Genomic DNA, 26,847 nt, shown 5'->3' with positions numbered 1-26,847 from the left:
TTTCAACACTTTTTTTTACATGAAAAAATATTAAGTATAACGTGTAAATTGAAAAATTTATGTACATATCTAATTAAATAAATTGAGAATTATTTATGTTAATAATAAAAAAAGTTATTCATAATAATTAAATATGTATATAGAAAAGTCGCGAGGTGGATATAGATTAAGATATTTGATCTTGCAACATGAGCTATTTACTTGATTGTATTTAATGACTATTTATTAAAATTATTTTTTTATTTAATTAAATAATAGTAGAAATAAATACATAAAATTGATTGAATAAAATAAAATGAAATAAATATCTTGTAATATTGCACTTATTAGAAAAACTACAATTACATAAAACATAAAAAGAATTATTAATAAACTAGAATAATCTTTTTAAAAATTAAATATATATAAAATAATTAAAAAACAACCACAGTTAAAAAAACTAAATACAAAAAATAAAATATTACAGAGAAGGGTTCATTTTAAAAAGCATGATTTTTTTTAAAGAAATTTTTTTTTAAAAAAAGGAAAGAGGCTAGGCGTTGCTCATTTAGAAAGGGCCAATGCCTATTTAAAAAGAAATGCAATTGGGGTGGATGATATATCATCTCTGCCCCAATAGTTTTTGTAAAACAATTCCAGACAAGGTGTTGTATAGTTTTCAATGGTTAAAAAAACATAGTCTATGTATTTTTTTTATATATAAAAACCTATTTTTCATTTTATTTTTTACCTAAAAAACCTAGAAGAGAAATCTAAATAACTTGACAAATTCATAAATGATCTCGAAAAATAAAAAAAACCACACAAAAACTCAAAATAAAAAATCTTTTTGAGATTAGATCTGGTATTTTAGATAATTTTAAGGTAAAAAAAAATCTAAGTAGAATTTTTCTTACCAAATAGAACCAGTTGATATCAAGATCGATTATTTTAGTGGTTAAAATTGGTATAGATTCTAATTTTCTCTCTTTATTGTTGAAATCTAGCGATCTCTTTCTTGTCTCTCAAATCAGGAATTAAAAAATAACAAAAATAAATTTTTATATCAAAATTAAATTGCAAAAATATAGAGGGACTAAATATATATAATTTGCAAAATAATTTTGATTATTTATCTTTTAATTTTATTCTTAATCAATACCAGTAAATTCATGAGAATATAAACAGTGTTTACGTGGACAGTGATTTACCCACAATAATTTCTAGTTAAAAAGTTCAATACCTTTATTCTTCACGTGGAAGAGGAAAATAGAGGAACTCTAGGTTGTAATTCAACATGGGTTGGTTAGATGGTGATTTTTAAACCCTTATTGTCAACTCATGTGTGCTGGTGTGGCATGATAGGATTGGCTTGACGGTTAATCCTCCGAAGATAGCAACATCAGAGATTGGTAGGTAATACAGATATATAATCACCTGTTTAGGGTGGTGGGATTTTCTTCCGGTTACCAGTATTGTCATAAAATACGATGGAACAGAAAACATCAAGTCCTTGGATCCGATTGTTAGTATAATTTCTTTCATTGATGGACCACTAACATGTTTCCTCCCGGATGATGGGATTTTTTTATAAGAGAAAGCTTGCTCGATGCTATTCATTTTGATCATTGAAGTCTCTGGTTCATACACTGTTTACTGCTGCTTATTTTCTTCTGGGAATTTTAAAAAAATATTCTGTGGTGGCACAAGATTCATTTTTCTCCATCTAGCATTGCGTCAAAAAGACTATTTCAAGCTCATCTTTCTTTGATTGAATTGACTGAGCTGGTCTCTGTGCTGTGAAAAAAGATCTGGTGATTCAATCCTAGGAATTGGATTTGGATTGTTTCTGCTCAGTGGGTGGAAATTGTTAATTTTTCACCTTCGTTTTTCGCTCCTTTTCAGTTGCATAAATGAGAATTAAAAAGAGCAGTGATGTTGAGATTAATGAGTGGATCGTATAAGAAAAAAAACGGATATCCAATGAGTACTCACTTCTAGAGTATTAAAGTTAGTTGAGGTGCGCGCAAGTTGGCCTAGACATCCATGTTAAACTAAAAAAAAAAAAAAAGTTAATCTGGTATAATTTTTGTGATTTGACTTAAATAGTTTCTTACCTTTTAACTTAAGAAAAAATTATAAATATATAACTCTTGACTTCAATAAAATAAAATAAAAATACAAAATCGAGTCAAAGTCCTGCTTCAATTAAAAAATCAAACTTTTAAGCTTTTTGTGGAACCAATTCTTCGATCGAATTTTTTAGAGTTGATTTCAATTTCGTTATAAAGTCTGTGTTTGGAACAAGTTTCGAAAATAATTTCTTATTTAGTAAAATCAGGGGCAAAGTGGTTTCTTTTTCAAAAGAAATAAGAGAGCGGCCGATGGTGCTGGGGTCTAGCTAGCTGCGACGATTTGTGACAGTGAAGGATGTAAAAGTTTTCAAATCATTAAATTCTAACAGTGGTTTCTTTGATAAATGTACTTGTTTTTGTTACAAGTTATTTAAGAAGAAACTATTTTTAAATTACAACCCAAACTTAAAAATCAATTTTCATAAATCATGCAAATATTGGAATAAGCTCATGTCTTCAGGTGCACCGACAAACAAAGCATGCAGGGAGCAGATTTCTTCTTAGCTAAAAACTACACACATCAAGAACTGCTGCCGGCGATTTTTAGCTGGCAACTCGCCAGCGTAGAAGTGGAATAAGCTGTCTTGTTATAAATGGTAAGAAAACATGTTGATGTTTTGTTAGTTTCAGGCCTGTGCTTCAACTAATCAAGTTTTGGCCTGCAGCTGGAGCGCTATCTTCAAATTGAACAACCAGTTTCTATACAGTAATTTCCTGGAGTGACAAAAAAACAAAGGGAAGGTTTCTTCTTGCTATAGCAACTGAAAAAAAGAAGAAAAAGAATTCAATTACTGAACAACGAGTATGGACAAAAATCACTCTACGCTCTGATGGTAAGCATCGTCAATGTTAATCCACCGAGTGTACCAACATGGATCATAAGTCCAGGTCCCCTTTCGTTCCCGATACTGATCAGATCATCAAGAAGACTGCTTTCTATCGTTGATCTCACTTCAAATCCAATGAAGCCTAAGATAAATTTATGTTACTATAACCACATATGAAGAGAAAAGGACATGAAGAGAAAAGGACAGTTCAAATGGAGGGGGGAAAAGAGGGCAACCTTAAATAAATTCTCCAACTCGTATACGCAGGGAATAGAGATTCTCAGTTAAGTCTCCAAACAATTTTTTTTTTCTTGATTGATTCCTAAAGTCCTAGACATTTCACAATTTTTCCCCTTATCTGTACATGTTAATGAATTTCTTCCAAATTTTACATTCATCAACAGGGAAGAAAAAAACCAGAAGAAAGAAGAAAACGACAGCCAACATCTATCTTCGACCACCTTAACCCACTTAGCAAGGGACAAGCTTTCGTGAAACTGGTTTTTTACACTTCCAATTGCGGGATAGGTAGGGAGTTAGGCTGTTCGGTGGTAGCAGAGGGACCATGTAACCTAACAGTAGGTGGCAGGTATCGAAGATTCATGATAAACGTTCTGCTCTTGTGTCCTTAAAGCTTACCTAATGGTCCAAAGAGCACTTCCACAGGGTGTACTCACTGCTGACACTGGAAATCTTGAGTTTTCTTTTTTTGTTTAAACAAAAAGGATAACAGAGACTGCATCTTTACTTGTATGACGATTCTGTGTTTATAATTTGATTTAGAAAATGCATGTGTGACCATTGCATCTTCATGAAGTGTAATGCCATAGCCTATATGTGAGCATTAACCCTTGTTTTTTCCTTCTGAATAGCATTCCTACTCATTTTTCTTTACTGACAAGATATTGAGCACTCCTCGTACAAAAGAATTAATATTGCAATAATAGTTATATGGGTTTTATGATAAACTATAATACATGAAATGGAACAATATTTTTTATTGGATGAAATAAAATAATCAATAAAACACCGACAATAAACTGCTAAACGAGTTAGTAATATAAAACTATATATTAGTAAAATGATAAAATCTCAAAGCTATCTATTAATTATATATGAATATTCTTTTTTTTTTTAATTAGTAAGTTGAGGATCGCATTTCTGGTGCACTTGTTTTCAGCGTTTAAAAAAGAGCACTGTGGTGGTAAATACTACTTACATGGTGATCTTTATAAAAGGATCCATAGGATATTAATTACACAATCGATGTTTCTTAATAATAAAAGCATATTATATATGGATAATTATCAACCAAGATTTTCGACTGCAAATACTTGAAAATTATAGTTATAATAATTGCACTAAGAAATATTTATTTCACGTGTCTTGCCATGTAAAATATGAGGAAAAAAAAATCTTCAAAACTTTTTTCATAAGAACACCATGGGAAATTCAAAGAAAAGTGACAGCAACTAACATTTATGTTTGTTGAAGTAAATGTGTGTATGGTGCAGATACTGCTATAAAAATACTAAAACGATATTTTTTAAAAATTAGTTATTTTATTTTAAAAAAAACATATAAAAAGCATTGTTTTAATGCTTTTACAGATAAAACAAAATTAAAAAAAAAGAGTTTAAATTAACTTACATTCAGGTAGGTATGTGAACTTAACTGACATTCAGGTAGGTGAATGATATTGATAGACTGATTGGCTTTTTTATAAAATAAAAGAAAAAAAGAAAGAGGGAGCGGCTAAAATAATCGCTAGAAGGAGGGCTTGAACCTCCGACCTTGTGGTTAACAGCCACACGCTCTAGCCAACTGAGCTATTCCAGCTTCTTGCAATAACTTTTTGATGTTGTATATTAATAAACATGAAATGATCAACTTGTGACATCCCCACGTTGTTGAAGTTGAAGATGAAGATGAAATTCAATGCTGCTGGGTGGAATTGTAGAAGAGGGCAGAAACCCCATGAAATAAACTATCGTGTATGGTTTGCAAAATATAAAGTTTTAAGTAATTAAATTATGAATCAAAGATTCCAACAATTATCATTTGTGGTCCTCTATCTAGAACTAATTAACAGTCCTCTCTCTTTTTCGATAATTGGATATGACCAAAACAACCGTACGACTTCCCTTTCTAGCTAGCAATATAGTTACTTTGGATTGGCTTGTTACTGTTCCACAACATGCATCTGTACTCTTCGTGGAATCACCACCCTACAAGTTCTTCCAGTGATGCGTTTTGGATAAAAAAATGAAGGGCTGGAAAATAAAACGAAAATTTATTGAGAAAACAATTAATGGAATTAATATCGAAAACCAAATTGATTTTATTGCTTGCACTTATTGTCTTTGATAATATATTAATTTGGCACCGCTCATAAAATATAATATCAATATATCATAGTAAAACATACGCAGTTCTAAACACATAATTAATCAAAAAAAAAATTAAACACCGATACCAAGTTAAGAAAATAATATGTTATAAAACACATAATTATAGCAGTTTAAAAACTTTATACCTTCTAACATAAAACAATTAATTAATTCCCAAACACATACATTCATATTACATAAACGTAACAGTGAATGCTCGAACTTACTCCTTAGATATTAAATAGAAGAAGAAGAAGAACATATTTGAGAAAAAATCAAAGAGAGAAATCACATATATATATATATATATATATATATATATATATATATATATATATATATAGCTAATTAAACACCTAATTAAAAAGAATCATTTGCTAGGGAACTCGTTGTAATATTAATGAACAGTAGTTGCGGTGGTGCACATGTCCTTCCCTTCCACTTCGAAGTGTTGATGTCAGTGTCACAGCATTGACGACAAATTAAAACAGCCTCGTTCTTCTGGCGACATAAAATAGTGTGGTTTACCATTTTCTGTTTTGCTTTCAAAAGAAATATTAACTTTGGATATAGAAACCCTAGCTAGTCAGAGTGAGTTTGTTTCCTATCACACACCCATATATACGTACGTGGCCTTTTTTTCTAATCCAAAAAATTCAAAAAAAGAAAAGAAAAAACTTCATCAATACTGAAACGCCAAATGATGAAGTACTCTCTCTCTCTCACACACACATATATATTTGTTGAGATAAATGTATATTTTGAAAGCAACACCAAGCAATTTTAGTGGTCACACTGCCACATACAGGGAAGGAGCCGGAGTCGGTGGAAGTTGGAGACACCAGACAGCGCCAAGCTATCCAGAAGAACTGTTTGTTTAAAGAAATATTAAATTAAATTGTCACATACTCCTCTATCTACTGATTTTAATTGGAAACTATCAGTCAACGTAAGAACATGTGATGGTGCCAACTTCCCTTGTTCTCGTACTTTTTTTTCTTGACGGAATCCCAGTCTCTCTATCTCTTGTCATATCTACCAACTACGAAAAATTAAACTAATTGATTGTCCCAAGAATTTATTATATAATTAACTTCACTAGCCACTCATCTTATTTGAAATCTCAAGAATCTAAGTTATCCTCTCTTTTTTTCAGGTAAAAAAAAAAAAAGTAAATTGGGATTTAGAAAGAAGTTTTTTATTCGGATTAATTTTGTATTTTTTAAACTCATTTAAAAATATTTTAAGGTTGACAAATTGATTTATTAAAATTCTTAGAGTATTTATTAGGTGTTTAGATGAAAATATTATGAAAATGAGTTTTTAAATTCAAAAAAATCTGTGACTTGACTTTCTAATAACCTTTGCTAGCACAACACTATGTATGCTTTATCATTATTTTTTCCTTAATAAAAGGTTACTCCGCCCTTAAATATAAAAACAAATAGTTAAGAAAACCAGGGGCACAAGCCAAGCCTTCTTTCTATTGAGCTGGATACTCGGACCCAATCTTTTAGGCTTAGACACCCAGCCTCTACCTATGTTTCTTATTTTATTTTATTTTGATTCAAATGAACTATATAAAAAAAAAATACTAAGCATGATATTTAAATTAATATTTAATTTTAGCATACTTCTTAAATAATATTAAAGTTTTCTAATGGAATGTTAACAATTTTTTTCCAATTACTACTACATATCTAGTATGCAAAAAAAAATTGTTCAAGAAGATTCAATGAAAACAAAATTCTTGTTTTTGTTATTTTTTTAATAGATTTTTTACATGATTTTATCATACTAATAATTTTTGAGTCATGAATATACTCGTTAGGTCATGGGGTTGACCGGGTTCTATCCCAAACATCTTCGTTTTAATATTTTTTTTAAAATAATATTAAATTGATGTTATTTTTAATTTTTAAAAAAATTTATATTGAGTTTCAACATGATTGATTGAGTTATGAATATACTCATTAGGTCAATTAGGTGTCATCCCACTTGATTAACCTTAACACTCAACCCGAGTTAAAAATTAAGTCAGCAAATCATCACGGTAACTTGCTAGGTTATACAAAGTTTAATATATAACACCATAAAAAAATCATTACCACAGCTAGTTTCTAACTGAGTAAAATCGATAGATTCTATTTGGTGGTTTTGAAAGTTTAATCGTGCAATTTGCTTCTTTGTGCTTCTTTGTTAATTTATGATGACAAGTTCATCTATAAGCTTTTAGTTAACAATAAGTTTTTTTTATCCATCTCATTCATTCGAATTAAGGATTCGTTTTTGCTAGAAATATCATTTTACATTTGTTTGTGTTTTATTTAATATGGATAAAATATTTATTTTTCATTAAAAAATATCATTTTTTTCAAAACAAACAAACCAAAATTTAGAGACAAATTTTGAAATTTTAATTTTATAATCCTGAAATGCTGGAAAAAATGAGTGCCATGAAATGTGAATACTTTCTACTGAACACGAAGGATGGGGACATATACTGAACGGCCACTGACTTACCTAACACAAAGAAATAAATAATAAAAAAATAAAAAAAAATTGTGAAACTTCTGAGGATGTACCTTCTCCTTCAAGGGAGAGCCATACAACCTGCACGCACACGCATGGCCAAACAACCGGTCCAAGTCAACCTTTTTTCTCTTGCAAACATGGAAGCAACCATCCTAATAAATACCACCACCTGATCTTATTTCTAACTTATCGGATTCTTGGGTATCTGCTCTCCCATTCTTTTCCAGTTGAGGAATTTCTTTTTTGTTCTTAGAAACTTTGGATTAAGATAATGAGGAAGCCGTGTTGTGATAAACAAGATACCAACAAAGGAGCTTGGTCTAAGGAAGAAGACCAGAAACTCATAGATTATATTCGAAAACACGGCGAAGGTTGTTGGCGTTCTCTTCCTCAGGCTGCAGGTTTCTCCTTCTCCTAGCTACTTCTTGTTTTCGAACTATTTAAGTTCATTACTCTATTCCCTTTTGTTTTCAAAATAAAAATAAAAAATGGTTTGAATACTTAATTCAATTTATTGGAAACCTATAAAAAATATTTGTTTCCATATTGTTGATTGATCAGGCCTCCTTCGTTGTGGCAAAAGCTGTAGGCTAAGATGGATAAACTATCTTAGGCCAGACCTTAAAAGAGGCAACTTTGGTGAAGATGAAGAAGATCTCATCATCAAGCTTCATGCACTCCTGGGAAACAGGTGAAATATATTAACACTCCACAATTTAATTTTCCGTTGCCTTCAGTTTCCATTCCTGCTGCTGAAATTAAATTAAGAAGAGACTATTTTCTACATAATAAAATAAAATAAAATTGCACCATGCATGACATGTATTTTAGAAAGATTTAATTTCGCTGCTGTCTAGGCATAAATTTCTATTCTAATAATTCTACGAAGAAAAATCAGTATTATTCTTAATATTGAACAACTGTATATCACATTTGTTTTTTTTATTAAGATTCTAACGGTAAAATTGTTTTCAGGTGGTCATTAATAGCTGGAAGATTGCCTGGACGAACAGACAATGAAGTAAAGAACTATTGGAATTCTCATTTAAGGAGAAAGCTTATAAACATGGGGATTGATCCAAATAATCACCGCTTGAACCAGAATCTCCTACGTTCACGTAACCCGCCAAATCCTGCTATTGCAACATCATCTGGATTGAAAATTCAGGCCAAACAACAGCCGACAAAGCCCCGCGTTGACAGTGAGCAAACATCGGATGCCGGAAGTTGCTTAGAGGATGATCAATGTACCTTGCCTGACCTAAACCTCGACCTCACAATGAGCATTCCTTCTTCTTCAATTGCCCATGTTGAAGGGAATCAAAAGGATAACGAGTCTAATTTTTTGAGGCCACAAAAGATTGCCCCTTCTTCTAACCTTCTTCTCTCCCAGTAGCAAACAATTCCTTTCTAATTCTGGACACCCTGAAGAATGTGTTTAGTAGGGACTGATGGGTGAATTAAGCCTCATTTGTAAATCTTGACTTGGAAACATTGAAATGAATTCCCTTTGGAAACATCACGAGAAAAGAAGCAAGGCAACCTGACAGATCAGAAGATGCTATGGTTTCAGGTCACTATTAATTATATATGAGTAGTGATCCGTTGCTTGGTGTTACCTGAAGTGCGATCTCGATCAAGCATTGTTCATTCACATTGGGCATGGATTAATTAATTCATGAAGGGAATAATTAATTTTCTGTCGCCATGTTAAAATTGTTAAAGTAATTGAGATCAAATACAAAAAGGAGGCTACAATTCTGAATAATCTGTTTATTATGAATGCATTGTGTTAACCTAAATACAAATAAAGTATATATAGGTCAAACTGAAAGTACTATTCTACCCTTAATAAATAAGACTACATAAATATTATTTAACATCTCCCCTCAAACTCACGATGCGGCAGCTACAAGCATCGAGAGTTTGCCAACCAGAAAACGAAAACGAGAGATGGAATGCGCCTTGGTAAAGAAATCTGCAATCTGCAAGGAAGAAGGAACAAAAGGCAAAGCAATGGTGCCATGTTTGAGATGATGACGAGTAAGATGACAATCGATCTCAATGTGCTTAGTACGCTCATGAAAAACCGAGTTATGAGCAATCTGAATAGAACTCTGGTTGTCACAATACATAGGAGTAGGATGAGAAAAGGAAATTCCCATATCAGCAAGTAACCAACGTAGCCAAACAATCTCTTTGGTAGTAGATGCCATGGCACGATATTCTGCTTCGGTGGATGATTGAGAAACAATAGATTGTTTCTTGCTCTTCCAAGAAATAAGAGAATCACCTAAAAAGATACAGAACCCGGTAACAGACTTGCGATCTGTGGGATCACTACCATGATCAGCATCAGAGTATGCACGCAACTCCAAGGAAGAGGTGGATGAAAGTAACAGACTTTGAAAAACTGTACCCCGAAGATATTGCAAAATACGAAGAACAGCTGCCCAGTGAACAGTAGTAGGAGAAGCAACAAACTGACTAACAACATGAACAACATATGCAATATCTGGACGAGTAATTGTGAGATATACCAAACTCCCAACAATAGTACGGTATAAAGTAGGATCTATCAAAGGTAAACCATCAGAAGAAGAGTACCTCGCGTTTACCTCAATAGGAGTATCTACAGTCTTGTTATCAGTAAGTCTAGCTCGCTCAAGAATATCTGTAACATATTTTGACTGAGAAAGAAGGTAACCTCTAGGTGAGTATGCTACCTCAATACCTAGGAAATATCGAAGATAACCCAAATCCTTCATTTCAAATCGTCTAGCCAACTCTGTCTTCAAAACTGAAATACCATCAATATCATCACTAGTAATAATCATGTCATCAACATATAAAGACAGAATGATACGACCTGCATCAGTGCACTTAATAAAAAGAGCAGAATCATGACTGCTAGAAACAAAGCCAAGAGACGAGATCACAATAGAGAATTTCTCAAACCAAGCACGAGGTGCTTGTTTGAGACCATATAATGCTTTCTTAAGCTTACAAACATATCCAGAGTCATGTGAAATACCAGGAGGGGGTGCCATATAAACTTCTTCTTGAAGATCTCCATTCAAGAATGCATTTTTAACATCAAGCTGAGAAATATGCCACTGACGAATCGAAGCTACGGCAATAAGAGTACGAATAGTAGTCATTTTGGCAACCGGGGCAAATGTCTCCTCATAGTCCATACCATACTGTTGAGAGTATCCTTTTGCAACCAGCCTAGCTTTGTATCGCTCAATAGACCCATCAGAATTAGTCTTGATCTTATACACCCAACGACAACCAACAACACTCTTACCAGGAGGTAGAGGAACCAGATCCCAAGTATCTGTCTTATGCAAAGCAGAAAGTTCCTCATCCATAGCTTGCTGCCAAAGCGGATCAAGAATTGCCTCTTTATAGGAAGAGGGCTCAAAGAGACAATGAATAGAAGCTAAAAAGGAAGTAAATGATGAAGAATAACAAGAATAAGCAAAATCTGGTAGTTTTGTGGACTTACGAATGCGGATAGACTGACGTGGAGGTGGATCCACAATCTCAGATGAAGCTTGAGGGGCTGTAGATGAGAATGGAGCTTCAGATGTGCCAGAGAGTAAAGTACCAGTACCTGCAGAGTTATGAGTACAAATTGATCGAACATAGGGAGAGGTATCATTACCAGAATCCTCAGAAAAAGGATCTATATGAATAAGATCAGATTTTGTCAGGCTATGAGTAGTGGATGGAATAGAAAAGAAAGGTATATGCTCAAGGAAGACAACATGACGAGACACATAAAGTTTCTGAGTTATTGGATCAAAACAACGATACCCCTTTTTACCTTCACCATAACCCAGAAAGACACAAATAGCGGATCGAGAGGATAGCTTATTGCGTTCTACATGAGGACGAAGAACAAAACAAGTACAACCAAAGACTCTAAATGAGGAATAATCAGGGACATGCCCATATAGCTTTTCAAAAGGAGATAGACCCGAACTATGAGAAGATGGAATTGTATTAATCAAACTTACAGCAGTAAGAACAGCTTCTCCCCAAAATTCACTAGGAACAAAAGCAGACAACAAGAGAGAACGAGCAGTTTCGACAATATGCCTATGTTTTCTTTCAGCTACACCATTTTGTTCAGGAGTATCTGTACATGAAGTTTGGTGGATGGTTCCATCTAAGGCAAGCATTTGACAAAATTTATTAGAGGTGTATTCCCCACCCAAATCACACCTAAAGCATTTGATCACAGCAGAATGTTGAGTTTTGATAAGAGCTCGAAAAGCTGCATATATCTCAAAGAATTCAGAACGATGTTTCATTAAATAAACCCAACAATAACGAGTATGATCATCAATAAAAGAGACATAATATCAAGACCCTCCTTTTGTGGAAACAGGAGAAGGTCCCCATACATCAGAATGAATCAAATCAAATGGTGAAGATGAAACAGAAATACTTCGATTAAAAGGTAAAGCAGAAAATTTTGCCAGTTTACATCCACTACAATCAGAAATGTCACAAGTTTTCAAATTTCCTAAAGCTCCTGTGGATGCCAAAAATCTCAAACGAGAAGACGAAACATGACCTAGACGGGAATGCCATAAATAAAAACTAGAAGATGAAAGACTCAAACGAAAGGAAGACAAATCAGCAGTAGCAGCAGCAGCAGCAGCAGCAGCAACTGGCACTTTTAACTCATCCAAAATATATAGCCCATTCTCCCTACGGCCTGTCCCAATCAGCTTCTGAGACTGCAGATCCTGTACACAACAAAAAGAACCAGAAAACATGACTAAATAATCACCAGAATCACATATTTGACCAACAGACGCAAGATTCAATTTGAGTTTTGGAATAAGATAAACATTAGGGAGAGACAAGTGAGGTGTGACAACAGAACCAACACCTGCTAAGGGCATAGGAGTGCCATCAGCAGTCATAACAGGAATGGAGGACAAAGGGGACACTGAGGTAAAAGATGAGGAATCTGGAGACATATGATGTGAAGCACCAGAATCCAAGACCCATTCAGAGTGTGACATACCTGAGGAACTATGAGGCAACTGACCTATGGAAGAAGCGGACATTGCTTGTGGCTGCAAGGAGAGAAACTTCTGAAATTGCTCAGCTAAAGTATTAGGATCGGTAATAGAGCCTGGGGAAGCTACTGCTGCAGTATTGTGGTGTGGTGGTTTATAACCCTGAGGTGATCGATGAGCATTAGATTGTGACTGACTGCCAGACTTCCAAGCTTGATTCTGTTGTCTCAACTTAGGACACTGAGCCTTCCAATGACCTTTCTGCTTACAGAAACTGCACTCATCGAAGCCAACCCTTGTGTAAGGCTTGTTCTGATGATTAGAGAATGGCTTAGAAGGTACTGCTAGTACAGAAGGATTCGAAGCAGAAAGAATTCCCTTTTCAGAATAAGACTGAAGACGTATTTCTTCAGCCAATAACTCACTGACAACAGAGTCAACAGAGGGCAGTGGAGAACGATGCAGAATTGAACCTCTAAGTCCTTCGAAATCACTACGAAGTGCTGTTAAAAATTGTACCAATCGTTGCTGCTCTCTACGTTCAATATAAGCACCACATGCTTTTAATTCTGCCGATTCTGTAAGAGCCAATTGATCCCAAAGATCTGTCATGGCAGAATAGAACTCCTGAATACTTATATTCTTCTGGTGAAGAGCTCGTATGTCATTCTCTAACTGATACTGTTTTGCAAAATTTGATTGCGTGAATAACCGTTGCAGATGATCCCAAACCTCCTTTGCTGTCTCATACTTTGCCAACTGTGTACCTATAGAATGCTCAACAGAATTGTTGATCCAAGTAATGATCTTTGCATTGTTTGCTTCCCATGTATCTATCGAGACAGTATCTCCTTCTTCAGTATTCTTAGGTACCACATAAGTTCCACTAACATATCCCCACATCTTCTTACCCTTAAGAAAATTTCTCATTACATAGCTCCAATACGAATAGTTCTTCCCATCCAACCTCACACTCACAGACTGAAGCGAATCATCTCTTTCAGTAGCCATAATCAACAATCACAAAGAACCAGAATGCAAAAGCAGCGGAAAACAAAATACCAAATTGCAGAAACTGAACAGAGATTGCAGAAACTAAACAAATATCTTCTCAAACTTATACGATTACTCCAAAACACAAAACAAATTTGCAGAAACTGAACGGAATTACCAAATTGCAAAAGCTGAAGGGAAGACGAAATACCAAAATAATTGCAGAAACTGACGAAATACCAAATTTTGCAGAAGCGGAAGACAAAATCTCACTCCAAAATAAGTTGGATCCGCGAAGCTGTGTTCGGGATTAAACCTCGTTCCATAAAACCAGCTCTGATACCATGTTAAAGTAATTGAGATCAAATACAAAAAGGAGGCTACAATTCTGAATAATCTGTTTATTATGAATGCATTGTGTTAACCTAAATACAAATAAAGTATATATAGGTCAAACTGAAAGTACTATTCTACCCTTAATAAATAAGACTACATAAATATTATTTAACAAAAATAGTTGAGTTGGACATGCTTGTATGTTGTATCGATTACATTTAGAATAGCAGAAAACATGATTAATATTTGAAATTTTGATTCTTCTTCATATTTTTGGATTTTGTTCTATCGAGTATGATATCATGTTTTACTCTCTTTCCTTGATAAATCTAATCCCAAACCTTAGAGTATATGCGCGCGCGCTTGCGTGGCTATATATAGATCATAAAAAAAAATGTTAATAAGCACAGTATTGCTTGAAATTGAGAATGAAATGCAACAATAACAAATATGTGAATCCTGGCATAAAGAAATACATGTATGTATCTATCTCAACAAAAATAAGATCGAGCAAGTGCCATGCAATCGCTCTAAATAGAGTTGATCCTGAAAAAAATGCTAGAAACTAATCAATCGCCTGGGGATCATATTGAACATGCACGCATGTTTTTACCTTCATGAATAATCCTGTCAAGGTTAATTCCAATTAGCCATAGGCAGTGCTTATAAATCTAATAATCTGAGTATATTAAAAGATATTAGAAATAATTAAGAAAAATCTAGATGTGGAATTCATGTATGCGTTATTTATTAGGAGTTCATGAATTAATGTATGCAGTTCATGTATACAATTAGGAGAGGTTCATGTATATCAGTACATGAATCTAATAGTTGTTGTCTTCACATAGCCACTTAGAGTGTGTTTATTTTTTAGGTAGTTTTTATGATTGTGATTTAAAAAAATAAGTTTTAAAAAAATACGGTTAATTGTGGTTAGTTGGATTTAGATATGTGTTTGGTAAAAATTGTGGTTGAAATTTATGTGTAGCAAAAAACATATATAAAATGTTTGGTGGAAGTGTGGTTGCAGTTTTTTTCAAAGTGTTTTTTACTTGGAAATGCATCAAAATAATTTTTTTTTATTTTTAAAAAATTATTTTTGATATCAGCGCATCAAAATGATCTGAAAACACAAAAAATATATTAATTTGATGTAAAGAAAAAAAAATCAAAATTTTCAAAAGTGATTTTGAAACATAAAAATATATAGAGTTTTACGAAACTCAGTTAAAAAAACATGTAAAAACTGCATTTCTTTCAAATTTAATTTTTTAATAGATCTCATAGTATAAAATACAGTTTAATTTATTACTAAATATCTTAATATGTTTGTTTCACTCAAACATAAAAACCGAAAAACAAATTCAGCCTTAAAACTTACGTAAAAATATGTTTGTCAGTCGCGTTGACATCGATCAGAAACTTGCTGAGCCACATACAGATTTAATAAAAAAATAAATATATTTTCCCCCCATATGCAGACTTTTTCGTCATCTGCTGCGCTGTTTATAACTTAAGATCTTCTATATAAGAAGATAAAAAAAATTTCTAAGTTACCAATATTAATTAGATTCATGAAACTTCCATTAGATATAACTTTGTCTTGGATTTGATGATTCGATCTGGCAAATTTCATCAAAGATATGGTACGTAGGACAGGTGGCTTCTGTCTGTGAGTCTATTTTGTAATTTATTCTGATTTTCAATATTAAATTAACCGAATTTTTATTTTCATTAAGAATCTCTTAATTCCCTCTCAGTTATAGAAGAATAAAGGCGATGTTTTAATATATTGAGCCTTGAGGCATTTAGAAACACAGGCCTTGATCAGACTATGGGTTCAGCCACCCTATCTATTTAATTATCCTTTGTCTCCTACGCCGAATCGATTGGATGAAGAATTTCTGGTTTCAAAACACATAAATCACCTGTTTCTTGTATGTGCTGTACTTATTCAAGGTATATATATATTGGTTTCATCATAAAAACTATTTCTTGTAATTATAATATAAAACCATGTTCCGCGAAATCGTATACGTCACCATATCACTGCATAAACTCGTTTGTTAAACATAATTTTTTTTTTATTGAACAAGAGTAAGCATATTTGAGAATGAAGATTAAGTTCGAAGATGTATGTTGAATTTTCAAGTAAGAAACTGCTGGGAATAAATCCTATTAATGTAGCTTGAAGATATATCTTACTTCTGTTTCTATTACATCAATTTTAGTAGTTAATTACACGTGCACCAAAGCAGCTACCATCTAACGTGACTTGAAGGAAAATTGCATGAGCGGAACTATTGACGAACGTATAAATTCAGCTACCATTCAATGGAACAAAGGCATTCATATTTATCATAATATTTTTTTCCATCTTCAATTAGGTCTGCTGTCTGTCACATACATCACCAGAAAAGTTATAATCTGGGAGAAGACCGAGAAGAATGTTGACAGGAAAATCCTGTGGTTCTAATTTCTCATGAAAAAAAATTAATCTGCAATGTTCAAACAAATCAGAAATTACCAAAATCTGTTTGAGTTCGCTGAATTTGCAGGTTTTCCATGTCAGTTTACAATCACATATTTATTGCTTTGAAGATGAAAATAAGAAGAGAAAAGATAATTTTGATGGGGTCGAATTAGGTCCATGTGTATATCTCACCGTCTCAGGAGTTGCAACTATAGTAGAATGTTAGTTACGGGAGGTGCTCAGATTTCAACCTAGCCAGCAGCACCGCTACAGCTCGGAGAAACAGTACTGTCTTAAATGCACTTTGCCAAGTGTTAATGCTACCTACTGAGATTTCATCACTTTCTGCAGTCAGACATCATGTAGTATATCTTAATTTTGGCTCAATCTTTTGATACTTGAAGATTTATCAAATTTGAATCTTTAAGCATTAAATTAAAAATTGGGTTGGTAATTTAATTATACCAAATTTTCTTCTGACATTAAGTTTGCTCAGATATGTGTGGATGCTGTTAAGGATATATGCTCAGATATGTGTGGATGCTGTTAAGGATATATATATATATATATATATTGTATGGTCAACTTATAATTAACCTAAGACGATCCGGTCAAGAATCATCAACTGATTGTTAGAAATAAAGAACTAAATATTTTTAAAGCTGCTACTTCTTTTTCTGCTATATATCTTGCGTAACTCTTTTGACCAGACAGGAAAATAAAATAATGAAAATATTGTCAATAAAGCGTGTCAAGGTTCTACGGCCAACCAAGAAGAAACATTCTTGCGTCCGTCTCCAAAGACAACCTTAAACAATCTCTCAAACCCTATGTACTGATTGTATGTATGCATACCAAGTCCGATACGACTACGTACTTAAATAACCACTTAAATACCAGTTACAGTGAGGAACTAAATATATAATCGTAATTAAATTGCAGTTGATGTACGCCCTCTCCTACGTTTTGTTTTCCTTGTGTAATACTAATTATAACCACTTCACGAGAAAGAAACAAAAACGACACTGGATATGAACCGAACGATTTTACCTCATTCAGGGCTTGGAAGTTCTTGTTATGATTGGTAGCTAGGTAGTCACAAAATTCCCCGATTTGTAGAAACACCCTTTTCTCTCTGTCTCTCTTCCTGCGAGCATCGAAAAGCATTATATATAATCTCATGAACCAACTAACTTTTTTATTTTCTTTTACATTTACAAATAGTGGGGTAATATTTTTGGGGCTTCAAGATCCACACCACTCCTCTACAATTTAAGATCGGTGCGGTGATTCATACCATATTATTCCTCAATGAGTTTTGCTTCTTATTTTTTTTGGTAAGAAGATGTCTTGGATTTAGTGACACAGAAGAGTTAGAAATTCACAATTATCCAAATAATCGGGTTCAAACCTATTCACTCTTCATAACTAATATACTGTTTATTTTTATATTTTTTAAAAAAATTCTTTATTTTAAATTATTTCTTCTTTGTTTTTTTATTGTTTTGATATATTATATTAAAAAAAATTAAATATTTTTAATATATTTTAAATAAAAAAATATTTTAAAAAACAGTTATTACCAAATTCGATGCAAACTCTATTATTTTTAACTCCAAAACTTGTTACCAATAGTACTTTTCAGTGCGCTAAGTGCTCCCTGCAGGTTTCACGAGCCAACTACCGGCTAAAAGGTACGTGGAAACACGAACCAACTCGCGTTTCATAAAAAAAAAATTGATTTTTTTGATAAAAATTATTTTTTTTATGTTTTGAATCGTTTTAATGCGCTGATCTCAAAAATAATTTTTTAAAAATAAAAAAAATTATTTTGATGCATTTCGGATTTCCAAACATGCTATGACAGCACCATATTTATATTTTATATGAATACAGCAATTAATGGCTTTTATAATATATTTTTCCTGGCTAAAAAGCTCAATTTCGTGGATAGAACTATTGCTGGAGAAAATATATTATTTATGTAATAACCAGACGACTAGCCCTTTCATTTCGGTTTTTATGAAATGCTTTAGGCCCAACGCCTAGCACTCAATAGATAGCTCCCCCTCTGGATTGTTGTCCTCTTCTCTAAAGCCCAAAGCTTCCACGGAGATCCTAATTTCAGTTCAGTTCTCAGGCCCCATTGCCACTCTTCTTTTGTATTGAATATAGTTGCTCAAATATTGTTTGTACTTTGTATCATGATATAGAAGTCAACTTCCATGGTAAATTGAAATTGAAATTTTGATAAGATTATAAGACACATCACAGCTTTGTCTTGGTCTTAGTTCGGTTTGACTTTTTGGTGTTACATGCCAAGAACGTTTCCTACTCAGATTGCTGAACTCTGAAGGAAATTAAATTAAAATAAATAAGAAATGATTAAAATGAAGAAGAGGAGGAGAAAAGGCCAAAGAAGAGTAATGTGCTGTCTTCTTTGGTTAACCCACGAGCAGTTTGACTTTGATGCAGTAGCCAGACCACGAGGTAAAGCTCGAGAAGGATGGTTCGAGCTGGAAACATAGCCGATGGAAGCAGAGATCAGGTTGAAGCCAAGTAACCCTGGGGTTGAACCTGGATTCACTCACCGGGGAAACACCCATGTCAACGGACCCTGGAGGTCTATTAAGGATTTAGTTAAGTAGGGTGACTTAGGGATCACCCTCTAGCTGAAGGAACCATGAGCACGCCGGGGTCGATAGGTGTTAGATCGGGCCTGGTTGATTAATTAAGTTGCTGAGCAATGAACCTGGTGTCGAACTGGGATGAAACAACCTGATTGTATGCCAATTTTCTAAAAATTATTTTTTGGTTATCTCAAGAAATGGTAACAAAAAAAAAATCCTAAATTAGAAGATAAAAACAGAAATATATAGAGGCTCCAAAATTCTTTTTTGGTTATTGCAGTTATGGTGGATGTGGATCTTGTTTTTTTATAATTGCTTGTTTGGAATTTTTTTATCAAGGCTTTTCTTACTTGTATACCAAAAAATGTTAATTTTTTTTATGTATAAAAATGAAAAAAAGAATGACAGAGAATACAGAGAGAATGGTGCTTTATATATATATATATATATATATATATATATATATATATAATTCATTCTATTTGTTTGTAGGAAAAACAATCTATGAAAATGATTTTTTTATGATACTAAAAAACATCATGAAAATAAATTGAAAAACATTTTATTGTGTTTGATTTACAATAGATAATAACAACTTTAATTTACCTTTTGTAATGGAATTTGCATGTTTTAGGATTTGGGTCTTGAATCCCCATAGGGAAGGTGTTTTCACAATCTTTAAAAGGTTGAAAAAACGATTCCCCTCATCTTCCCAATTTTCTCCTTTGATTGGAAAGATACCATCTTGATTGTTTTTTAATAGCTTCTTCAAAAATCGAAAAATGTCTTCCGAAAAAAAAAAAAAACAGGAATTTATCAATAAATACTAACACCGAGTTAAATTGGGTTGAATGGACTACTTAACATTGAAGAATTGAAGGTTCGAATGAATAAATTATTTTTTAACGCCAGGGGCTTTAATTTAAGAATTTCGATAAACAAAGGCAGATCGATGGATTTGGCAAGGCCCCGTCACCACTAATTTATCAACTGCCTTGTATAAATGCCCAGATACCGTCCAAACCTGTTCAGTGGAAAATGGAGCATTCATTTTCTTTTTCTTTTCTTTTTTCCCTACAAGTAATTTGAAAAGGTCGTGTCATGACTTATTTGTTAAAATTTGAGTTACACAATTTTCCTTCGTTTAGAAAAACAAAAGTAAGGTATTATCGGATTAACTTATGTATTAAGCGAAATTAATTCTCATTCTGAATAATTTTAAGAATATACATTATTTACACAAATCCGATGTATTCTAATAAATTTAATAAATTATTTTAATAACTAATGTCGAATTTTGAATTTAAAAATCAAAAGAGAAAAATTATAATATGTAATTAAAATTAGCATATTACATCCTGCAGCACTCCCAACCTTTTACTCGAGTGTGAAAGGGGACTGATGGGTTCCAAATGCATCAGATAATATTTTTGCCAATGAATAAAGTAGCTGGTTCTGTAAGGATAGCTTAATTGGTTAATTCTTGAATTTATTTTATAATAGTTACGAGTTTAAGTTATTTTATGGTTATTAGAAACTTATAAAATCATTAATTTCAGAATTTATGAGATTAGTCAATATGCATATAAATTGTCATCCAACCAAGTAAATAATAATAAAAAAATAACCGGCAGCAGTAAAAAATATATTCTTGCTAGGAAGGGAACGATAACAAAGACAGAAAATGTTTGGTGTAGTAAATAGCAAGATAAGATGGTAGGCATGTTGAATACGCGGATATCCATAAAAAGAAACCATTTTAAAACGGGGACACAGCCAATGGCCGTCAAGCATACCACCATACACACAACTTGTTGTAAGCACGTCAAGATCTTTGAAAGAACTAGGAAGGTCCAACAGCATAATCCCTATTGACCCACAAAAAAAAATTCAATTAAATTAGCTGTATATCGATTACAATGCTTCGTCTACATCACCGAAATCTCCATGTATAAACTCTCCTTTGCTAGTGGATCCCGCAACTGTACAAGGAAGGAGAGGTCCCTGTATGATTCATTATAACACCACCCTAAAGAAGAAAGACACAACTACTTGATGTTTATGTGTCTTCTTCTTTTTTTCCCTTAATTTGTTCAATGTATATAGCCGGGGATCTTATCAAAGGAGATAGGACAGATCACCACGAGGATATGTACTGTAAATTCTCCAAGTATTATTAAAAATTTAAAACTATCGAGTTGTTTTCGATGATTTTGATTGATAAAGATTTTAAATATTAAAGCGAGATTAAACAATGGATTAGATGATTTACCTCCTGTTAATTATGTAGTATAACCTTAATTTTGGGGAAAAAATCAGCTCTCCAGAATTAAAAGGAATTAAAATAATAAAGCCATCATTTAATAATTAAAAAAATTAAAAATTCTAAAATAGTCGGACACTAAATTAATTATGTTCAGGAAATATCAACATTACCCTTACAAAGAGTTACATTTACCATTTTTTTTTTCTAAATTTATTATGTGCATGCTATTAATTTTCTAAAATTATTTCTAAGCTTATTCATAATTTATTTTAATTAAAAAATAACATCGATCCCTAAAAATAAAAGACTCATGATAAATAAAACTTTTAACATTTATCCCTATAGATAAGTGATTTCATTGATTTAGAAGAAAAATTGATGTTAATCCCAGAAAATTAATAACTTCTTTGGTTTAATAAAAAATATGATGATAGTTCAAAAATAGAGGATTTTATCAATTTAAAAAAAAATCGATGTTAATATCTAAAAATAGATGATTTTCCGTTCATGGAAATTTTAACATTAATCCCTAAAACACAAGCAATTTATCGATTTAAAACATTCTAATATTAATTCTTAAAAATAAATGATTTCATCATTTTTTTTTTAAAACAGAAAGTCTTGATTATTTTTTAAAAGGAATTTTTATGAAAAATTTTGGAATATCGGTGTGTGCTAAGGGGGTTTAGAATTTTGATTTCTGCATGCGCTTCAACTCTTTTGTTCCTTACTGTTCAAGCTAGGATCCCATACAAAATCTGTTGAGAAAACAAAATCCTAGAAACGTAACTTGAGGTGTAATTATGAAAATAATATTTCACTAATGCTAGGTACATTTGACATTTCTTACAAATAAATCATGATACAGAATATTTAAACAAATTGACCTGATAATTAATCATCACATATTTAATCAATAATTTAATATATTCTGAGATCTATACTTGTTCATTTGGCATATAAGAAAACTTTATATGATATATTTATACATGATAACATTTTCTTACTAAATGAACATGTTTTTTTTTTAAAAAAAAAAACAGAGAAATGGGATATTGGACTGAATCTTACAACATGATCAGTTGCAAGACAGTTCTGTAGCAATTGGGATAGCCTGAGTGACCCCCCTCTCACATTTCTTTTCTTGAACTTTCATGGAAATATTGGTACAGGATCGTGAAAATGAGGAGGAAAAGAGTTCGCCTGCAGGGTGGCCAGCACGTTAGATCATTCCGCGTCTTGTTGACAAATACTATTTCTCCGGTGGATTGTAAAATGATCATTCCGCGTCTTGAAAAGAGGCAAATCTTTTCCCAGCATTGGAGCCCGGGGACGCTTTTTTTTGTTTTTTTCCCCCAGCCTGTCAGCATGTTTCATTCAATAGCCTGTAAGTCTAGTGTTCAGACACAAATTGTCAACCACATCGCTGCATGGCATGCGGCATCCTCCATTCTCAAAATCACAAGTTATGAAGACCGAAGACATTTTCTATTGAGTTGATTATCATTTCATTAATATTTTGTACAGCCCAGCATTTGGACATTCTGCACTTCACTTCTGGGTTATCTCCTTGAGATTTAATCAACTGAGTTGTTCCCAGGACTGTTTCTTGCACGATTAATCAACCCTCAATGGCTCCCCAAGTTTTTTTTTTTAAAAAAATCTAAACTCACCAAGATGAACATTTTTTTCCCAGTATGATGAACAATAATGTAGAATAAATATATAAAAAAAAGATGAGGCAGTAAGCAACAAATAAGGCACCCCCCCTCTCCTTTCCAGCCTGGCAACAACAATAATAATTCGAGTGATAAACACGACCACCTCATACATTCACACACAAAAACACAAAGAAAATGATAATCACAAAAGCTAAAACAAGACAGTGCTTCTCGTTGCGACTGTTTTTATTGAAATCAAATTCATAATATTCCACATCCAACGCCACCCCCAGCCTTTCCTCTTACACAACAGCAACGCAACTTGGTTCCGCGAATCTCTCTCTCTCTAAACTAAACGAAACTAAACAGTGTTGGTGTCCTTGTAATAAAATAAAATCCAATGAAACACACGACAACATTTCCTTTCCTGGTTTTCTCCTCAGCTTTGGACATTTCACCCTTATTTCTCCACCTCTCTAAAATCTTATCTAAAAGCCCCTCCTCCTCCTAAACAAACCACACCTAACTCATTAGCTACCCTACTAGCCGGCCTAATAGCTACCTCAGCCAACCTGCCAAAATGGCCGGCGGAGAGGAAAGCCTGGTCACGTCCGTTTTCCTTCTCGACCTCGTCCGCCAGATTTGTGTTGTGGGGACATCCGGTGCCGGCGATAAGAATAATAACAACAATGTTTTCAGAAAGGATTGCATGGATCTGGTGCGCAGGGTTTCACTGTTGACACATTTTCTTGAAGAGATAAGCGGGCAATTAGGGAGTTTGAATGCGTTGGGTTCTTGTTCGTCTTCGTCCAAGGAAATTAATTGGTCGTCGGATCTGGTCGCTGCTCTCCAGTCTGCTAAGAATCTCTTATCGCTTGCTGGGATTTTTCAATCCACTAATGATTCTGTATGCTCTCTTTTCTTTTCTTTTATTCTTGCTGCATTTTTTCTTAATTATTTTGGGAACTTGAAAGAAATGAGATAGGTTGGCCTGGAATGTTTGTTGGACATTTTCATCTTATGCCTGAACATTTTCCATTATGGTTGATCTTTTGGTTTTTGTCTTTTGAACCTACTAGTGATTGAATCGAACAATGTTTTAAGTCAATTATTTGGGTAATTACCAGGGATAACAAATAATTACCACACAATTTTGTAGGGATGTATTTGAATATGATAGCAAAATCTTCCTATTATGTAATTATGTTACTACTAAATTTTTATGATCTTCCTCTAAATGAATACGAGGAAGGCGGAGAATTGGCGTTTGTTGCATGTGCTGATTCTATGTCATGATGAAAACCAGTGTTTCAGGTGTTGATGATTGACACTGCAAGATTTCGGGCTTGGAAAACTTTTTTTGTTTGCCAAAATTATTTTGTGTTCATGCACATTCTCTTGAAAATGTGGTGAGGTACTTCTTCTGAAGTATTTTATATCTTGATCTAATTAAGGATAGTGCTGCCACGAAAATTGCGACCCTCTTTCACAGCGTGACATGGAAACTGGAGAAGTCTTTGGCTAACATACCATACGATCAATTTGACATATCAGAGGAAGTGCAAGAACAGGTATGGGTCGATAAATGAGTGGTTTTCTCCTTTTTATGCTACTGTCCGAGTTTGGCTTTATCTATTGTTGCTCTTCCAGGTTGCATTGGTGAGGGCACAGTTGCGGAGAGCCACGGAAAGATATGGGTCAAAGAACTCAAGGGAGATTTCTTTTGCCTTTGCCCAGCCGATAGAAAAAGATGGTGATCAATCACCAATGGGCAACAGGTTAACTAGAAGTCGGCATATTGAGAATAGTGGCGGTGTCAGTCACAAAGTTGCAGAAAACATTCAGACTGCAGTTTCAGGAAGTAATGGCTCAAAAGATCACTCTGCATATCAGGTGGCCAGTGAATTGAATGTTGTTGATGGTGGCGAGAAAGATTCTTTGGGTAACAAGAGTGGTGAAGACTTAAAGAAGCATGATACACTTAAAATCCCTGATGATTTTCTGTGCCCCATATCTCTTGAACTAATGAGGGATCCTGTTATTGTGGCTACAGGACAGGTGTAGTTGGCAATCTCAAATACCAAAATTTCCATCTTTCTTTAGCAAATATTGCATGTACATATCAAAAACTAACCTACCCTTTTATCCTTGTCTTCTGATTTTATCTCTTTTAATTCTGCAGACATATGAAAGGTCTTACATGCAGAGATGGATAGATACCGGCAACTCAACATGTCCAAAAACTCAGCAGAAGCTAGAACATTTGACATTGACCTCAAATTATGTTCTTAGAAGTTTAATAACTCAGTGGTGTGCAGAGCACAAGGTTGAGCAACCAACAGGGTTAGCAAATGGGAGGATAAAAAAAAGTGATGGATCTTTCCGTGATGTTAGTGGGGACATGGCACCCATCCAGGCAATTGTCCGCAAGCTCTCAAGCCGATTGATTGAGGAGCGTAGAGCTGCAGTCTCTGAAGTCCGATCGTTGTCCAAAAGAAGCACAGATAACAGAATACTGATAGCAGGAGCAGGAGCCATACCTGTTCTTGTCAACCTTTTAACATCTGAAGATACGTCAATACAAGAAAATGCTGTTACTTCCATCCTTAACCTTTCTATATATGAAAATAACAAGGCACTGATAATGCTTGCCGGTGCGGTTCCTTCAATTGTCCAAGTTCTCAGAGCTGGGAGTGTGGAAGCAAGAGAGAACGCTGCAGCAACCCTTTTCAGTTTGTCACTTGCAGATGAGAACAAAATAATAATTGGTGCATCAGGAGCAATACCAGCTTTGGTGGAATTGCTTGAAAATGGAAGCACCAGAGGAAAGAAAGATGCTGCAACAGCCTTGTTCAATCTTTGCATTTATCAAGGGAATAAGGGCAGGGCTGTAAGGGCAGGGATCATCACAGCCTTATTAAAGATGCTTACAGATTCCAGAAACTGTATGGTTGACGAGGCATTGACTATTCTGTCAGTTCTAGCTAGCAACCAAGAAGCAAAGGTTGCTATAGTAAAAGCCAGCACTATACCTGTTCTGATAGATTTGTTGAGGACAGGACTGCCCCGCAACAAAGAGAATGCATCAGCCATTTTGCTCTCCTTGTGCAAGAGAGATCCTGAGAATCTTGCCTGTATAAGTAGACTTGGTGCTGTCATACCTTTGACGGAGCTTGCTAAAAATGGTACAGAGAGGGCGAAGCGAAAGGCTACTTCAATGTTGGAACATCTTCGGAGGCTACAACAGAGCTAACAGAGGTAGTTGTATGGAGAGGCATTTTTTATTTTTTTATTTTTTTATCTTAACCATATTCCCCTATTATTTGACAATGATTGCCGCACTATTTCATCATAGTGTGAAAACTGAGGATACGAGCATGAGATACAAAGCCATTCTCATTACTCTCTGTGTATTGTTTCCTTTTTTATGTGTGTAAAAAAATACAATTGATCGTGTGGAAATTTTTACATTGTTTTCCTGTTTGATCTTTTAGCATGGGTCTGAACTGAAGCTTATGTTCATGTGTGATGTTTTTCATATTGCCAATGTCAAAACAAACTGCCAATTTCGATTGTTTAT

General features: G+C 33.7%; 3 protein-coding genes, 1 long non-coding RNA gene and 1 other non-coding gene across 7 annotated transcripts; 3 read left to right on the top strand and 2 right to left on the bottom strand.

Moving 5' to 3' along the window:
• Nucleotides 1–2,148: 2,148 nt before the first annotated feature.
• On the top strand, nt 2,149–3,749 carry LOC112328778 (uncharacterized). The gene is made up of 3 exons (XR_002983929.2): nt 2,149–2,710; nt 2,780–3,224; nt 3,346–3,749. It is a non-coding gene; the product is annotated as an uncharacterized LOC112328778 (long non-coding RNA).
• A 957-nt stretch (nt 3,750–4,706) lies between these two features.
• On the bottom strand, nt 4,707–4,780 carry TRNAN-GUU (transfer RNA asparagine (anticodon GUU)). Its single transcript has one exon. It is a non-coding gene; the product is annotated as a tRNA-Asn (tRNA).
• A 3,252-nt stretch (nt 4,781–8,032) lies between these two features.
• LOC7459789 (myb-related protein 308) lies at nt 8,033–9,385 on the top strand. The gene is made up of 3 exons (XM_002315854.4): nt 8,033–8,267; nt 8,428–8,557; nt 8,842–9,385. Exons 1-3 carry the CDS (start codon nt 8,138–8,140, stop codon nt 9,260–9,262), a joined length of 681 nt encoding a protein of 226 aa, XP_002315890.3. The 5' UTR covers nt 8,033–8,137; the 3' UTR covers nt 9,263–9,385.
• Nucleotides 9,386–12,465: 3,080 nt separating this feature from the next.
• On the bottom strand, nt 12,466–14,406 carry LOC127905813 (uncharacterized). Of its 2 annotated transcripts, none has more exons than XM_052456171.1 (2): nt 12,914–14,406; nt 12,466–12,629 (listed from the first exon to the last, which is right to left on the bottom strand). In XM_052456171.1, exons 1-2 carry the CDS (start codon nt 13,917–13,919, stop codon nt 12,592–12,594), a joined length of 1,044 nt encoding a protein of 347 aa, XP_052312131.1. In that variant the 5' UTR covers nt 13,920–14,406; the 3' UTR covers nt 12,466–12,591. The 2 variants fall into 2 exon arrangements, with proteins under 2 accessions (XP_052312131.1, XP_052312132.1); XM_052456172.1 differs by having other exon boundaries at nt 12,938–14,406.
• Nucleotides 14,407–23,426: 9,020 nt separating this feature from the next.
• LOC7459787 (U-box domain-containing protein 11) lies at nt 23,427–26,760 on the top strand. Of its 2 annotated transcripts, none has more exons than XM_002315852.4 (4): nt 23,427–24,174; nt 24,722–24,838; nt 24,918–25,325; nt 25,450–26,760. In XM_002315852.4, exons 1-4 carry the CDS (start codon nt 23,848–23,850, stop codon nt 26,518–26,520), a joined length of 1,923 nt encoding a protein of 640 aa, XP_002315888.4. In that variant the 5' UTR covers nt 23,427–23,847; the 3' UTR covers nt 26,521–26,760. The 2 variants fall into 2 exon arrangements, with proteins under 2 accessions (XP_002315888.4, XP_024466829.2); XM_024611061.2 differs by having other exon boundaries at nt 23,906–24,174; nt 24,727–24,838.
• The last annotated feature ends 87 nt before the right edge of the window (nt 26,761–26,847 follow it).

This window comes from Populus trichocarpa, chromosome 10 (genome assembly GCF_000002775.5).
Source record: "Populus trichocarpa isolate Nisqually-1 chromosome 10, P.trichocarpa_v4.1, whole genome shotgun sequence".
Taxonomy (NCBI): domain Eukaryota; kingdom Viridiplantae; phylum Streptophyta; class Magnoliopsida; order Malpighiales; family Salicaceae; genus Populus; species Populus trichocarpa.
This window is presented reverse-complemented; position numbering and strand designations above follow the sequence as displayed.